We start from the raw sequence: 15,559 nt of genomic DNA on the forward strand, positions 1-15,559 counted from the left end.
CCATCCATCTACGCACCCACCCACCCAGCCAGCCAGCCAACCACCCATCCGTCCAACCATCCATCCATCCATCTACCCACCCATCCACCCATCCATCTATCCATCCACCCATCCATCCACCCATCCATCCATCCATCTATCCATCCATCCACCTATCCATCCACCCATCCATCCACCCACTGTCCGTCCATCCACCATCTGTCCATCCACCCACCCACCCATCCACCCTTCCACCCATCCATCCACCTACCCACCCACCCATCCATCCACCATCCATCCACCTGCCCATCCACCCAACCATTTGCTCCTTGGGCCCTTCATCTATGACTCATTATTTCATTATTTCTTTTGTTCACTCTTTATATGTTATTCACTTACTCCATTATTCCCATTTGCTCTATCATTCATTCATTCACTCTGTCAGTCGGTCAGTGGATCAGTGGGTCAGTGGGTCAGTGGTCCGTCATCCACACACCCGTCTTCAGCCGTTCCTGCAGGCCCGTCATAGGACGCTTCCGTGTGCCTCCTCTATGCCCCACACCAGGTGGGACCCGTGGGGAGTGGATAAGACAGGAGGAGGGCTGCCAGACCAGGACAGCCAGGGCCAGGGAGGGGGCATGGTTCCCAAGTGGGGTGGGAGCCGGTGGCCACAGCGGGGCTGGGGGAACAAGGCAGATCCAGAGCACTGCCAGCCAAGGAGGCCTGCTGGTGTGGGGACGGCACAGGCTGAACCGGGCAGGGATGGGGCAGGGCCCAGGGCTGAGGGTGTTCAGCGGTCACTGCCCCCACACCAGAGGAGCGCCCTCTGCAGGACCCACAGGACCACTCCCACTCAGCGGTGCGTGCCTTCGTGGCCACCTCCGCCTACCGCCAAACACAAACTGCACCGGCAAGGTAGCCGCACGTGTACTAGGAGGCCAGAATGTAGCACGTGCCCAAGACCCACGTGAGCTGCGGCGTAAACAGGGTGGACGAGCGTTTCTCTCCAGGGGTGCGGCCATCCTGATCTGCTCCTCCTCGTTCGCTGTGCACCCCTGCCCCTGGGCGCTGCCCTCCCGGGAGGGTCTGCACGGCCACCACCTTACTCCAGCCAGCAGGCACACCCCACCCTTTGAGGGCACGACCCACAGGTGCTCCAGTCCGACTGGCCAAGCGGTCGCCCCGGGCTGCAAGGAGGCACGGAGACACCACGTGGCCAGCTGTGGCAGGAGCCCTCCTGGCAGCAGCCCTTTGGTGCTCGTTGGAGGTTGTGTGACGATGCCACGAACACAATGCTTAATGAAATACTCAACTGCCGTGGAATAAAGCAGGGAGCCCTCCAGGCAGCGTCCCCCACCCCCACTGCCAGCCTGCGAGCACTCTCGTGCAGGTGCCCTGTGACCTCCCACCGGGGGACCCCTTATCGGGCCCCTCAGCACACAGACCGAGTGACTTTTCCATCCCCTTGGCCCAGGACACCTCGCTCGCTTGGTTTCCCTCCCACATCCTGGGCGGCCTCTTCCTTGGTCTCTCCTGTCCCTGGCCGGGCACCGGATGGCGCCCCGGGACTCCCGTCCATTCCTCCTCCCCGTCTTTGCCGCTCCCTTGCTGGCCTTCTCCGATCTTTAAGTACCATGTACTGGCCCACTGCCCACCAGATCCACATCCCAACCCCAGACCTGAACGCCAGCCTTGACTCACTGCTCAGATCCTAGCTGGCATCTCCAACTCAGCACATCCACAGCAAACTCTGTCACCCCCACAAATAGGCACCTCCTGCAACCTTCATCTCAGCTGATGGGGACCCCAAACCTGGGGGCCGTCTAGGCGATCAAGAAATCCCAGGCAGACCCAGAATCCGACTGTTCTCCCACTCCACTGCTGCCCTCACCGAAGCCACCAGCATCTGCCCCAGACCACTGCACCCCCCTCCCTGGTCCCAATGGCTGCCCCTTCTCCTTTCCAGTGTAGGCTCACCCAGCAGCCAGCAGCCTCCTGTGAGGATGTGAATCAGTCTCTCCTCTGCTCACAAGCAGGGTAGGCATGCTCCTGCCTCAGGACCTTTGCACATGCTGCTCCCTTTGCTGGACTGCCTTTCCAGCACATCTGTAAGAATTTCCTCAGTCGTCACCTTCTCGGTGACATCTTCTCTGATCCTACTTAAATTTTGTAACAACCCCAGCCTCCACCACGGCCTCCACCACGGCTCACTCTATCCCCTGCTTTATCTTCTCTCACACTGCTCGTCACCCTCTGACACTCATTGTGTTATGCGTGCTTTGTTTGTTTTCTGGTCCTTCCCATTACAGTCCCATTCTGCCCATTCACTGCCAGAACCCGAGTCCCATCCCAGCACCCTGGCTGTACCCTGTAGGTGTGCAGAAAGTGTTTGTTACTGTGAAATGAGTCATTTGCTGAAAAGTTAATATTGTAAAACCCAACAGAGCTCAGGAAGCCAATGAGGTGGCTGAAAACTTGTTTTAAAGTTGTAAAAATCACCCTGGTTTTCACACTATCACTGATAAGGGGCCCAACGGCAGGAAACATCCTTTTGCCGACAGGCTGCTCTCCAATCGTTCATCTGGACAATTCACGAGCACCAGGCCAACAAGAGGCACAGACAGAACTGGCTGAGAATGAATTCAGTCTTGTTTAAAGTAGTGGGCAAGTGGGAAGTGGTCGTTGTAACGTAGGAGGTCCGGAACCACCTCTTGTTCACCCGAGTTCCCTGTGACTAGAGAACCAGTGACCTCAGTCTGTGCACAGCTGACCAACCCTGTCTCGTCCTGTCCCCAGGCCCTCCCTGGCTGGCCCATTGGGAGGCCGGGAACGGGTGAAGGCAGGGTGAGGCGGAGGAAGGGAAGAGTGGTCTCCAGTGGGGGGCCTTCTGACCAGCATGGGGACTGGAAAAAGAAGGAGCTGGGAGCCACCTAACACAGGGCTAATATCCCTTAACCCCAGGAGGACTCCCTCAGAGAGGAAAGCCCTGTCCATGACCACACCGCTCCTGGGGGGCAGACCAGGGCAGGAGCACAGCTGCCCTGTGTGCAGAGCCAGGGCGGGATCCCAGCGGAGTTAGGGGGACTATGCCGGGCAGACACCCAGGCCGGGATGGGGGCTGGGGAGGGGCATCGGAGGGAGGGCCTGAGATTGTTCCACAGGGCCGGGGTAGGGCACAGGAGCCCCCACTCCTGGCACCCTCGGCTCACCGGTGCCCCTGCCCCCCAGGGAAGCCTGCTCCAAAGACAGATGCCGGCCTTTCTCAACGGCTTCTTCCAGAACAGCGAGCAGGTGGTTGTGCGGGTCATGGGCACCGTGTCGGACGTGCTGCACCGCCTGGGCGCCAACGGTGCAGCCGCGCAAAGCCTCCGGGTGGCCATCAACGCCCGCTCCTTTTTCGACGACGTGAGTGTGCCCGGGCGGAGGCGGGCACGCGCCCTGCTTACGCCCCCCTCCTGTGCCTACCCCAGGTCCTCAAAGGCAGAGGGACCCCCCCCCAACTCCCCTTCTGCCCTCTGGCCTGGGGGCTGGGGAGAGGAGCCCCAAAGGCGGACGCCTGGATGTGCACCCGGCGCACCTGGGCCACACTGGGCCCACTGGCCGCCAGGTGGCGCTCGGCCCCCTTCTCCATGAGGCTGGAAGAGCATCGCCCTTCGGGCCCTCCAGCCCCACCTGCTGCACCTTCCCGAAGCGCCCCGCAAGCTGGCGGTGACTGTCTCCCTTCACTGGGGAACTAGAGGGGATACGCCCCGCCCCCACACACACCACTCTCGTGACACTCGGGTGGTCGGGGTGAGATTGCGAGGGAGAGAGAAGTGATTTCAGGTCCCGGTGGAGGGTCTGGGACCCGCGAAGGGCCCTGAGAGGGAGGCACGGCCCTGCCCAGGGGCCCCAGACCTGGTGAGAGGGCTCGGCTGAGGGACCTGAGCCCCATCCCCTCCACAGGGTGGGGGCCCCAGGCAAGTTTGGCTGCGGCTCTGAGCCCCCGTCTTGCAGGAGCGGGACGGGATCCGGGCGGCGGCCATGGCGTTGTTCGGGGACCTGGTGGCAGCAGCGGCAGGCAGGGAGCTGATCGGCCTGCGAACCCAGGTGCACCAGAGCCTGGTGCCCCTGCTCCTGCACCTGAAGGACCGCTGTCCGGCCGTCGTCAAGGTGAGTGCCCGCTGCCGGGCTTTCCCCCTGGCGGGGCTGAGGGTGTGCAGATGGCGGCAGGGAGCAGCCTTGCTCTCGGGCAGCAGGTGTGGCCACCGGCATTGGTGTCCGTGACCGAGGTCCGCCCCGTGCGCGTGCACGCGCACGCACACACGTGCATACGAGCGCTTACGCACGTGCACGCGTGCCGCCGCGCGCTCTGTGTGGGCAGGACCCGGCCTGTTCCAGTCTCTGCCATGTCCGCAGCACCTGCCACGTGGCGGGGGCTCGGGTTGCTCGCTGAACTTGGTGCAATGGTCAGGCTTTCCCATGTGCCAGCCGTGCCCCGTGCTGAGGCCAACGAGACACAGCGTGGCCGAAGAGAGGCATCGAGCGGCAGCTTCCAAAATGAATGGGAGACTTGCCTTGGGAGCATCCGGGAGCCAGGCACTGAGGCCGGAGCCGGGGCTGCCCCAGAGGCCGAGGGTGGGCTGAGACTACAGCGGGGGAGGACGGCATCGGGCCCCAGACCCACCGGAAGCTCGTGGTCTGAGGGGGGCGGGGGGGACACACCTCCAGCCCAGACAGCCCAGGCGGCAGGTGACCCCTCCCGCGGCTGTCCCCGCAGCATGCCAAGTTCGCCCTGTACCGCTGCGCGGTGCTGCTCCGCTGGCGGCCTCGGCACACCCTCTTCTGCACGCTGGCCTGGGAGAGGGGCCTCAGCGCCCGCCACTTCCTCTGGACCTGCCTGGTGAGGAGGGGCCTGGGGCGCGCGGGACCGGCCGCTGGGAGGGAGGCGGGGACTGGGGCGGGGGGCGGGGCCTGGAGGCGGAGCCGGGGCGGGGCCTGGGAGAGGTCTGGGGCGGGGCGGGGCCGGGAGGCGGGGCTGAGGCGGGGCCCCGGCGAGGGCGGGAGGCGGGGCCTGCCGGATAGGGCCTGGGGCGGGGGCGAGAGGCGGGGCCGGGGCGGGGCCGGGAGGCGGGGCCAGGAGCCAGGCTCCAGGCTTGGCGCGCCGCTGTGTCCCTCACCGCACCCGCAGCCCCCGGGGCTGGCAGGGGCGGGGCTGGGCTGGGGCTCTGGACTAGTCCCTGCTCCAGCAAGCAGGGCACGCTGTCCTCCGGCCAGATGACCCACAGCCAGGAGGAGTTCAGCATCCACTTGGCGCAGGCCCTCAGCTACCTGCACAGCCGCCACCACCACATCAAGACCTGGGCTGCGCTCTTCATAGGTGAGCAGGGGCGGCCGGGCTCTGGGACCCTCCTGCCTGCCCTGCCTGAGCATCCTGACCCTCTCCTGCCCTGGTCCGGCCCGCCAGCACCTGCCAGGCTACTGCAAGCGCAGCTCGAGGTCTGCTGGCAGGAGAGGAGAGGTGGTGGGTGAGGGGCCCCGGAAGGCCTGGAGAGGGTCTGACGCTCACCCGCCAGCAAGCCCTCTTCCACTGGCGGGCTCCTCTATCTGTCCCGCAGGGTACAACATCTGCTACCACCCCCAGGCCGTGTCCCAGGTGGTGAACAGCATGGACACAAACCTGTTGCTCTGCAGTAAGCAGCCCCGTGTCCCCCCGCGCAGGACCCCCAGCCCACACCTCCCACCCCACCTCTGGAGGTTCCCCCCGCCCTGGACCCCCAGCCCACACCTCCAGAGGTAGAGATGGGCACCTGTGGGATGGGGCTCACACCCACTCACTCCACCCGAGGCTCCAATAAAGTAAGGCTGTGGGTGGGCGCCCAAAAGTGAGGGGCGAGGAATAGGTGGGGTTGGGGAGGCAGAGGAGTTGGGGTCCGGGTGTGGTCCTGCCACGCCCCCACCCCTGCTGGAAGGAGGGGATGCTGTCCGGGAGCATGGGCCCTCGGACTCCCTCCACCAGGGTGGGGCTGCGGGCAGACGGGACCCCGGGGCACCTCTGACTTGTCTCTCCTCCCCTGGAGCTTTTGAAGATCTCAAAAAAGACCCAGAGCCCGGCATCCGGGAATTTGCCAGCAGGCAGCTGTCTTTCCTTCAGGAGATGGCCGTCAGACCGCAGTGACCTCCATCCGTCCTCCCTCACCCTCCTCCTCCCCTGTGCCCACCGAATTGGTCAACCCTGCCCCGTCCACACGGAGCTTGGAGGCATAAGATTTTTCCATTTGAAAAAAAGATGTAGATTCAACAAAGAACCTTCACACCTGCCACCTCCCTGCCCGCCATCTCGTGACCCCAGAGGACCGAGGCAAGCCCACGGGACACCGGCAGGACTAGGGAACAGGGGCAGGCCTAGAGTAGAGGGGGCAGACCAGGTATCCCAGAGGCAAACTGTGAAGTCTGTGCAGGGTCCTGCAAATGACAGCTAGTGGAAATCAGGTGGAGTCCACGTCAGGTGGAGCCATGGTCCGCCAGGATCTGAGTACTGAGGAGGTTGTCCAAGGGCAGGCACCGTGGAATGGAGCCGTTTACCAAGGCCCCCCCACCCCCACCCCTGAGTCCTCAGTTTGTCTCTGGTTTGGAGCTTAATAGTCACTGAGGAGCGGGCCGTGGGGAAACGGTCCTTTGGCTGGTCTCCCTCAGTCCAGGTGACTCAGGGTCTCCCTCCACCATGACCCCTTGCCTCCGGAGTCCAGTCAGGGCTGGGCCAGAGCCAGACCTTCCCAGCGGGGCCTGGGTGAGCTGCGTATGGCCCGAAACAAGGGTCTCAGCTCTCTGAGCCTCAGCTATTCCATCTGTAAAATGGGTAGAAAGACCTCCCTCCCCGGACCCCTCACAGGACTGAGTCCAAAGATGGTCCTTCTGGCAAGCACCCCCACCTCCCATGCAGCCACCTGGAGACCAGCCTGGCCTTCAGCCAGGCCCTCCCTTCTCAGCCTTGGTTTTCCCACATGTGAAATGGGCAGATGGGCCTTTCCCCGGTCTGTTGAAGTTCCTCCTAGGGCCTGAGTCCCAGGCAGTCTCTCAGGACCCCCCACTCGACCAGCCGGCCACCCACCTACCCTGTCTCTCAAGTGCGCACACAGCCCCTCCACACCTTTGCTCAGGAAGCTCCTTCCATCCGGAGCACCTCCCCCACTCCTCCCCCAGGGGCCTCCACACTGCCCCATCCTTCGAGGACCAGCCTGCATGTCCCCCCCAGAGGGAGCCCCCTTCTCAGCCCCTCCTCAGCCCACCTTGAGCCTGAGCCGCCCCCCCCAACCCTTGCACCAAACTCCCAGGCTGTCTCACCCCACACCCCCCCGACTGTGAGCGCCCTGGGGCAGGGATGCGGGTGCACAGGGCTGGCACAGAGGGGGCCCCAAAACTTGGATGGTGCGTCAAAAAAATACAGCGACCTTCCTGGAGCACGCATTTACTAGCCTTCTCAGGTGTGTTCCATTTGATAGAGCCGGGGGCCCCTCTCCACCCAGGAGCCCAGAGAGGGCTGGGGTCTGCGGCCCCCATCCTACCCGTCGGTCCATCTCTGAATAAAGCCCCCTGAGGAGCGACTTTGGGGTGGCTCTCCCTTTCACAACTCTCATCCTGTGCACGGGTCTCCCTGGGTGCTCCAACCCCCTGGCTGGGCATGGGGGATGTGCTCCTTAGGGACCACGAGCGGGTTACAGGGTCCCCTAGTTCCAGCCTGGTGGGTGTGGTCTCTGGGCACGGGTGCGATCTCCCCTAAAAGGGGGACCTTCCCTGGGTTCACCCACCCGCTTCACCGCCTGGCCCCTGCACACCCTCCTCCGGGAAGTCTGCTTCAGAGAAAGAAAGCTTGGAGCTGGGTGGGCCTGGACCCGGTGGGTTCCTGGAGCCAACGGTGCCAGGCAAGCCTTGAGTCTGGGACCGGGGAGGGTCCCAACTCCTACCTAGCAGGGAAGCTGGGCTCTACAGAGCCGGGCACACAGGCGGTGCCCTATTAATGACACCAGTGTCAACCGTTCACTGCCAGGCCAGTGGGGAGACTGAGGGACTGGGCCTGTGTCCCTGCTGGCCACACCCCTGGTCCCCGAGAAGGGAGCAGCCCCCAGAGACCGCCCCCCTCACCGGGGCCTGTTGTTCGAGTACTAGTGGGATGGCCCCTAGCAGGGGACGCCCGCCTCCAAGGATGCAAATCTGTGCCAAGGCCCTGACGTTGCCCTTCCTGGGTGTGCCTCCAACCTGGGAAGCAGACAAGGGGTGACATCTGGACAGCTAGGTAAGCCCTCCCCCACGGACCCATCCCAGAGTGGGATGGAGGGAGTCTCAGGCCAGGCAGACGCAAGGACGGGGCGGCCTGGATGCCAGGCCCGGGGCTGTGACCCCTAAAATGGGCACTGGGTCCCAGCAACTGGGAGAAATGCCATCCGTGAAGGCCTCTGGGTGGTATCCACAGGTGGCTCCCAGCACCTGCCGGGCACAGACCACCCCCAGACGCTCCACACCAGCCAGCCGGGCCAGCCCTGGGCCCCTCCTCTGGCCGTGCCCCTTTCCTCAGCCAGGCAGGGGCCCCCAGCTCTGGGAGACCTGAGCACGGCAATCCCAGGCAGGCCCCGGCCTCCGCCTCTTGTACACTCAGACTCACTCACCCCGTGTCCCTGTGGCCTCCTCTCCCCACCCTGCGCTGATGGCATGGGGCGTCCCTCCACCTCAGCCAAGTGGCCACACCACCTGCACCCTTCTCCCGGCCTCTGAGGCTGAAACGAGGGCACCTGGTAGGGGCAGGAGCAGCCGCCCCACTGGACACGAGGCCCTGAGGAATTACCGAGTGAGTCCCCGTCTGTCCTGCAGAGGAGCAGCCCTGGTGACCCGGCCTTGCCACCCCCCCCAAAATGTCAAGGCAACTGGGCAGGGCCCCACACAGGCCACATCAGAGAGGTGCTCACTCTGCTGGATCAGGGACGCGCCCCGGGGCCCCTAATCCAGGGAGCGCAGGGACCCAGCACAGACACCAGGGGGAGCCCCAGTGCCGCCAGCAGGAAGGCGTCAGGGTCAGGGGGTGGGCAGTGGCCTCCAGGGGCCCCACCCAGTCTCCCAAGGCGCCCCCCACCCCGCCCGGCCCCGCACCCTACTCTCAACGCACACACAGCCACAGAGTCCTATTTTATTGCCTTCGGTGTCCAGGACATCTGACAGTCTCCAGACCCAGTAACTGAAAGTGCCAAGAACAGGTCAGGATGGAGGAGGGGTCAGGCCCAGTGGCTAAAAAATACACCTGCCCCCTAACAAATGAGCCTGAGAGGAAAGCTGCCCAGGGGACAGTGTGGGAGGGCCGGGCCGGGGTGCCCCAGCTAAGCCTCAGACAGAGAGAGAGCTGCAGGCACAGAGCCAGGAAGAGAGAGACATCAGACTCGGGGAGAGGCAGAGACACCCAGAGACGCAGAGAGAGACGGGGCTCCGGGACCCAGACGCAGAGACGCAGGGCACAGAGACACAGGGAAGGGCAGGTCTGCAAAGTGGTAGACACGGGCAGACGGAGACACAGGGATGACCAGACGGGAAGAGACGGCAGAGGGCACGCAGGGCGAGCTGGGCCCAGGGGACACGGGGGTGCCAAGGTGCCGGGAGAGGAGGTGAGGCGGCAGCGGGTGTGGAGCCCCTGCTCGGAGGCCCTGGGCTACATGACGCAGCACTTGGTCTTGTGTGTGTGAGGTTCTTTGAACCGCAGTCTCTGCTTTGGCCGGTATTTTTCCAAGTAGGTGAGCTGCTTGCTGTTGATGGCTCCACGCCGCTTTCTGGGGAGACAGGACAGGGGTGGGGTCAGTGGGGGGGGGGGGCACTCAGCACCTGCCCAGCCAGCCCCAGGGTCCTGGGGAGATGGGATGGGGTGGGGTCAGGGGGCACGCTCAGCACCTGCCCAGCCCCGGGGAGCTCCAGGCAGAGCTCGCCTCACCTCCAGGCCCTTCCAGGGCCCTTCCCAGTGCTGATGTCACCCTTCCCGTATCTGCTGTCGCTGCTACCAGTATTCACCTGGCCTGGGGTCACCTCCTGCAGGCTAGCTCCCGAGCCCTGTCCCCCCATGGTACCCGAGCCCTGTCCCCCCATGGTACCCGCCCTCCTCGGTTACCTGGTACCACCCCACCCCCAGGCCACGGGCTCCTACAGGGTCACAGGGTGACGCCCGGGCAGCCCTGCAGCCAGGAAGGGAGTGAGGGCCTCAGATGACAGGACATGGGGAACCCCTAAGGCTGCCCACCAAGCACTTCAGGAAGTCAACCGTCCCCACCCACCCACGACCTCAGGCGTCGCCACGCGCTTGCTGGGGCCCACAAAATGGGAGTGCAGGAGACTCTGCAGGCAAAGCTTCCAGAGCCCCTCCGGCCCCGAGACAGGCATCGCTGGAGAAGGGCTGCCCCCCTGGGGGCCCAGGCTCCCTGAGCAGAGCCCCCTGTAACCACGTCCAAGGGCCATATGCGTGAAGGATGAGTCTAAGCTGTGCTGAGTCGCTGGGCTTTGGACCTGCCGGGTGCCACAGCCTGTCCGCATTCACACGGCCATGGACCACAGGGCCTGGGGCCCCTCCTCACCCCACACCCCCAGCTCCAGGGGCCGCACACAGGGACCGGTCCCCACTGGGGCACGTGGCCTGGCTGCAGGGCCCTCACAAATGAGTCGATACTACAGAATGAGGCTGCGTGGGACTGGGGGCATCTCGGAGGTCACCCTGTGGCCAAGGGCTGGGAGTGCCTGCCGGCAAGGGTGGGGAGTCCAGGATAAGGACCCCCTAAACCCAGACCCCCAAATGCACACCAACTGGCCTGCACCCCGACCCCCACCCCCGGCCACTCACTGTCGGATGAACTGGATGGCGTCTTCGTACTTCATTCCACTCTCGATGAGAGCCAGTGCCACGAGGACCGGAGCCCTGGGGACAGACCCGGGGCTGGGTCAAGCCTCAGCACCCCACCCCTCCCCCGACGGGCCGCCTGCCGAGGGCGCAGAGCGATGCCTTCACCCTCACATCCACCAAAAAGCTGTCCAGCACCTCCCCTCTGTGGAGGGCACGGGCAGCAGCTCAGCCCCACCACCTGCTGTGCAGCCCCAGGTGGGCCAGTCACCCTCTCTGAGCCTCAGGCTCCCCACGTGTAAACATGCAGGAGAGCCAGACGGTGAGCAAAGCGCAGGGCGTGCATCTGGCCTGGGATGAGGGCTTGATACTTGCCACCAACCCCGCTTGCCAGCCCTCGCCCTGAAACCGGGGGGCCACTGCCCGGGTCACTACAGTCATACGTGGCTGTTGGGGGGATGGGTTTTTGGGTCGGGGAGGGGGGCGGGTGGCAGCTCCTTCCGGCTCGAGTACAGGGACAAAGTTGCAACCCAGCAGCAGGGAGAGGGATCAGACTTGGGGAGGGACTCCCACCCCGTGGTCACGTGTGATGTGGGCCCAGCACCCACGTCCGAGATCAAGGTGGACCTCGGGATTCCCACGTCCCCGTGAGCCCCACCCTGCGCTGGCTCACCGTCCCAGGCCGGCTACGCAGTGAACGGCCACACAGCTGCCAGGGTCATCACAGAACTTGGCCTTCAGTAGGCTCAGCCAGTCCTCCACCACTTTGCCAGGTGGGGGCGCCCCGTCGTCAAATGGCCAGTCCTGCAGAGGGCAGCAGCCGGTGAGGCTAGAGGCCCCCGGGGCCAGCCAGCCCGTGGCTCGGACAAGGTCGTCTCTCTGAGAAGCACAGAGGGACCCCACGAAGGGGAGGGGCAGCAGGCCCCAGAGGGCAGGAAGCTGGCCAGGCAGGCAGTCCCCACGGAGGGGTTCCTCATCCTGTCTGCTCCAAGAAGATGTCCCCTTCTCCAGGAAGCCTTCCCTGAACACCCCATCCTTCCCTTTCCCAAGCACGGTGACTATGTCCCCTCCCTGTCAGCCCACGCTCTCATTCCAGGGTCACAGCCTGAGCGACTCTGGGTGGGCAGGCCCAAGGGGCGTAGACTACAAACGTGCCTGACAGGTGCCTCTTTGTGTCCCCAGCTCCCAGCCCAGGCGCACAAAGCAGGCCCAGCCCAGCTACCAGGAAGGAGTGAAGAGAGGGCAGAGGGGTGAGACCCATTGTTCTGGGAGCTGGATTCCAGAACAGTGACAGCTGGGCCCTCTCCAGATGTTCAGGGATTAATTTGGTTTCGAAAAATTAGCTGTGCTGCCCACCTCTCCGAGCGCTCTAGAAGAGGTGGGGAGCCTCCGGAGCAAGGGCCCAGCCCAGGGCACTGCCGTGAAGACAGAGATACTTAGGTCCCAGTGAAGGAGATTCACGCGGGGCAGAGGGGAACCGCTCCTCGGGCACCAAAGGTGAATCCGCATGGGCCCCCCGAGGTGGACCGGGAGGCGGCTCGCTGAGGGGAAGCTAGTAACTAAGGGATCCTCTGGCGAGGATCCAGGCCGAGGCCACCGGACCCAGAGCTGCCCCCACCCCGCCACCCCATGCCTTGGGCAGCCCTGCGCTAGGGGACGCACCATATACATGTGGCCTGACCCACAGGCGTGTGGCAGCACGGTCGTCCCTTCCTGCGCCTGGACTCGGGTCCCCGGGACCAAGGGACCAAAGAAACAGCCCCAAGGCTCCCTCCCCTGGGCCTCCGTGGATGGCTTCCCCACGGACCACACAGGAGTGCCCGCCCTACCCTCCTCACCATACGGTTCCCACACCGACAAGCCCGAGATGAGCCCCCAGGCGGCCCGGACACGGAGGAGCCGGCACGGAGCCCGTGGGACCCCCGGTTGTCCCACCCTGCTTGGACCCCTGCAGGGTGAGGCCTCGTTCCCGCCCGCCCGCCACCTGATGGGGGTGGGGTGCTATCCTGAAGGTGCCCCCCCACGTGGTCCCAGCTCTGGCACCTTCTGGCTGTGCCTCAGACGGTGACTGACCCGAGCCTCAGTTTCTCCATGACAGAGCCCCACGCGGGGGCTGCCGTGCAGTGACAGTGGGGGGCGGGGGGTGCCCGGCAGCCCAGGCAGACCCAGGAGGGTCTGGCAACATGAGCTATGCCTGTGGACACGCACGGGGCGCGTGCTCCTGCCTCGAGGGCCCCACTGGCCAGACATGTGCCCAAACGCCACGTGGCCCAGGCGCCAGCACGCCTGGGTGGGGGGGCAGGTGGCCCTAGCGAGGCCCCGCAGGCCCACCTCATGGCAAGCTCACAGTGCAGGCCGGCCCCATCCACCCACCTCCCCCCCAGGGCGGCAGCAGCACCACCGGGGCCCCAAGACTCTCACCACCACGGTGATGCCGTCCTTCTCCAGAGGGGCCTTATCGTAGGTCACTTCGCACACCCGCACCACGGTGGTGGCCCCGTACTTCTTCAGGTCCTGGCAGGGAGGGAGGACGAAGGCAGGCCGGGCTGGGGCTGAGGGGTCCGGGGTGGGTACCCCCTGTCTGGGGCCCCCAGGGCAGGGCCGCGGCCCCCCCACAACAAAAGAGAAAGGCCGATGCCAAGAGTAACCACTAGGGTGGCCTTTCAGGCCCAACGACTTGCTGTGGGTAGAAGAGGCTTTCCTGATGCTTCTGGGCGAGGGTCCCTGGGCCCACCCGGTGAGGGCAGGGTGTCCCCACCTACCCTCGTTGCAATCGCGGCTAACCAGCCATGAGCCTGGCCTCCCAGCACATCTCTGCCATCATCCTGGGTGCTCAGGAACCCCCCCTCGCCCCCACCCCGTACCAGCACTTTCCAGACAAAGCTCCTGGGTCCCCAAGCAGGGACAGGACACTGTGGTCCGCATGTGGCCCTGCATGGTCCCCACTCTGAGTTGCCCTCCTGGCCAGGCTCTCGTGGACGGGTCCAGTTGAGGGCACAGCCGGACCCCACACGAGGGCCTTCGGACTCTTGAGGGGCAGGCCTCAGCGGGCGGGGGACCTCACGGTGCACAGGGCCGGCACCTGCTCGGATGGCGGCCGGGAGGCAAGACCCCGGGCACCAGCGGCAGGGAAGCCCCAGGCTACCAGAGGAAAGGTCAAGGCAGTTCACAGCCAGGCTGTTTATATTTATCCTCTACGCGGGGGGTCCGCTCCACGGGGGCCACGAGCAGGGGCTACTCCCACCACACCTGCTCCAGAGCTATTCTGGGAGCAGTGACGAGTCATCCATCTGCTAGACCTTGCTCATCGTGCGGTAGGGACACTGGACACAATGAGGCAGGACAGCGATTCTGAGAATGGGGGGGGGGCACAGGAAGGTGGACAGGGCCCGGAGGCCATAGGGCCACCTCCGAATTCCTCTGTGCGTGTGGCAAAGGGGCTGCCACACAGCCCAGGGTTGAGCCCTGACCCTCACCACAGACGACCTTGCCCCCTAGAGTGGCAACTCTAGGCCCTGACCCCGGTCACACACAGACCCTGACCCCAGGCTGGGTCCTGTGCCGAGTCCTGGGCTGAGTCTTTCCCCACGTCCTGCTATTACCTCAAGGGTGTCAGCTGTGAAGAGGGGCAGCCCTCGTCTGCAGGGCCCCTGGCAGTGTCCAGGCCCAGGCCCCTGATGGCAGGGCGCCCACTGCCTCCCTCTATACAGTGTTTCAGGTCCTCTCCTGCCCAGGCCCCTGTTTCATTATGACAAGCACCATGGGGTGGGGGCGGCTCTCACAGAGGGAAGGGAGGAGGGTCTGAGACCCATGCACAGCTCTGCAAACACCTCTGGTCACGCCAACGGTGGCCACTCCTCCTGTGGCCAGCTCAGACCCTTACCCAGCCCCTTCTCCCACAGATCTTCACCCTGAAGCCTCCGGCCCCGCCGGTCCTAACCCAAGGGCTCCCTAAGAGCCAGCAGGCTTCCTGCAGCCTGGGCTGGCCATGGAACTTCACTCCGCCTGCCGCCGTGGGCCTCGCTGCCTGCCTCGAGCTGTTTCCACAGCCACTTCCCACGTCGGGACCCCTCCCTCCTCCTTCCCGTGCAGCCTCTGCTCCAGCGCAGGCGCTGTCCTGAGGGCGTGATGCCCACTTCTCCTACCTCTGGGCCTGCCTCTATTTACACAGCACGGAGCACCTACCCCCTGCCCTACACCGTCCTGCCCTGCAGGCCTCCAGGGAGCTGCTGACCCCAGGACTGCCCTCCCACCGAGCTCCCCAGGACACTCGGGGCTCCCGCCTTGGGGCCCTATAACCGGGGCCACAGTTTTGCTCCCCAAGGCAGTGCGTGGGACGGCTCAAAGTCCACCGCTCCCCACCCCCCGCCGGCTCTCAGGAGGCGTGCGGACACCCCACCGGGCCCCACCTACCTCAATGAAGGTGCTGAGCGTGGCATTGGTGGGGTTGTGCGTGATCAGGAAACGCATCCTCTTGTAACTCACCTCCACGGGGGCCGGCCGGTTCATCCGGGCCATGCTCCTCCGAGGACCGGGCGGGGCCCAGGGAGGGGCCGCACGGGGCTGGGGTCTGCAGTGGAGAAGCCCCCGCCTGCCCCCCCCCACAGCCCGAGGAGACCGAGATCCCTGGGCTTGATCGAGACACAGAAACCCCTTGCAAACCCGTTCCAGCCGCACAGATGCTTTGCAAACACCTCGGAGGCGGAAGGGCTGAGTAGCAGAGTCCGGCTCCTTACAAAG

The 15,559-nt window shown here is 64.9% G+C and overlaps 2 protein-coding genes across 3 annotated transcripts in view; one reads left to right on the forward strand and one right to left on the reverse strand.

Moving 5' to 3' along the window:
* The window catches only part of LOC125924368 (maestro heat-like repeat family member 5), a 61,494-nt gene extending 55,213 nt beyond the window's left edge, over positions 1-6,281 (forward strand). For both annotated transcript variants that reach the window (XM_049632858.1, XM_049632859.1), the window contains 6 exons: positions 3,208-3,384; positions 3,976-4,131; positions 4,739-4,861; positions 5,236-5,338; positions 5,577-5,651; positions 6,039-6,281. In XM_049632858.1, coding sequence (XP_049488815.1) covers positions 3,208-3,384; positions 3,976-4,131; positions 4,739-4,861; positions 5,236-5,338; positions 5,577-5,651; positions 6,039-6,136 — 732 coding nt within the window. In that variant the 3' untranslated portion in view covers positions 6,137-6,281. The remainder of the gene's footprint in view (positions 1-3,207; positions 3,385-3,975; positions 4,132-4,738; positions 4,862-5,235; positions 5,339-5,576; positions 5,652-6,038) is intronic.
* Positions 6,282-9,122: 2,841 nt separating this feature from the next.
* Positions 9,123-15,337, reverse strand: PTP4A3 (protein tyrosine phosphatase 4A3). The gene is made up of 5 exons (XM_049632860.1): positions 15,233-15,337; positions 13,241-13,333; positions 11,493-11,623; positions 10,823-10,897; positions 9,123-9,767 (listed from the first exon to the last, which is right to left on the reverse strand). Exons 1-5 carry the CDS (start codon positions 15,335-15,337, stop codon positions 9,650-9,652), a joined length of 522 nt encoding a protein of 173 aa, XP_049488817.1. The 3' UTR covers positions 9,123-9,649.
* Positions 15,338-15,559: the final 222 nt, after the last annotated feature.

Source organism: Panthera uncia, chromosome F2 (assembly GCF_023721935.1).
Source record: "Panthera uncia isolate 11264 chromosome F2, Puncia_PCG_1.0, whole genome shotgun sequence".
NCBI lineage: Eukaryota > Metazoa > Chordata > Mammalia > Carnivora > Felidae > Panthera > Panthera uncia.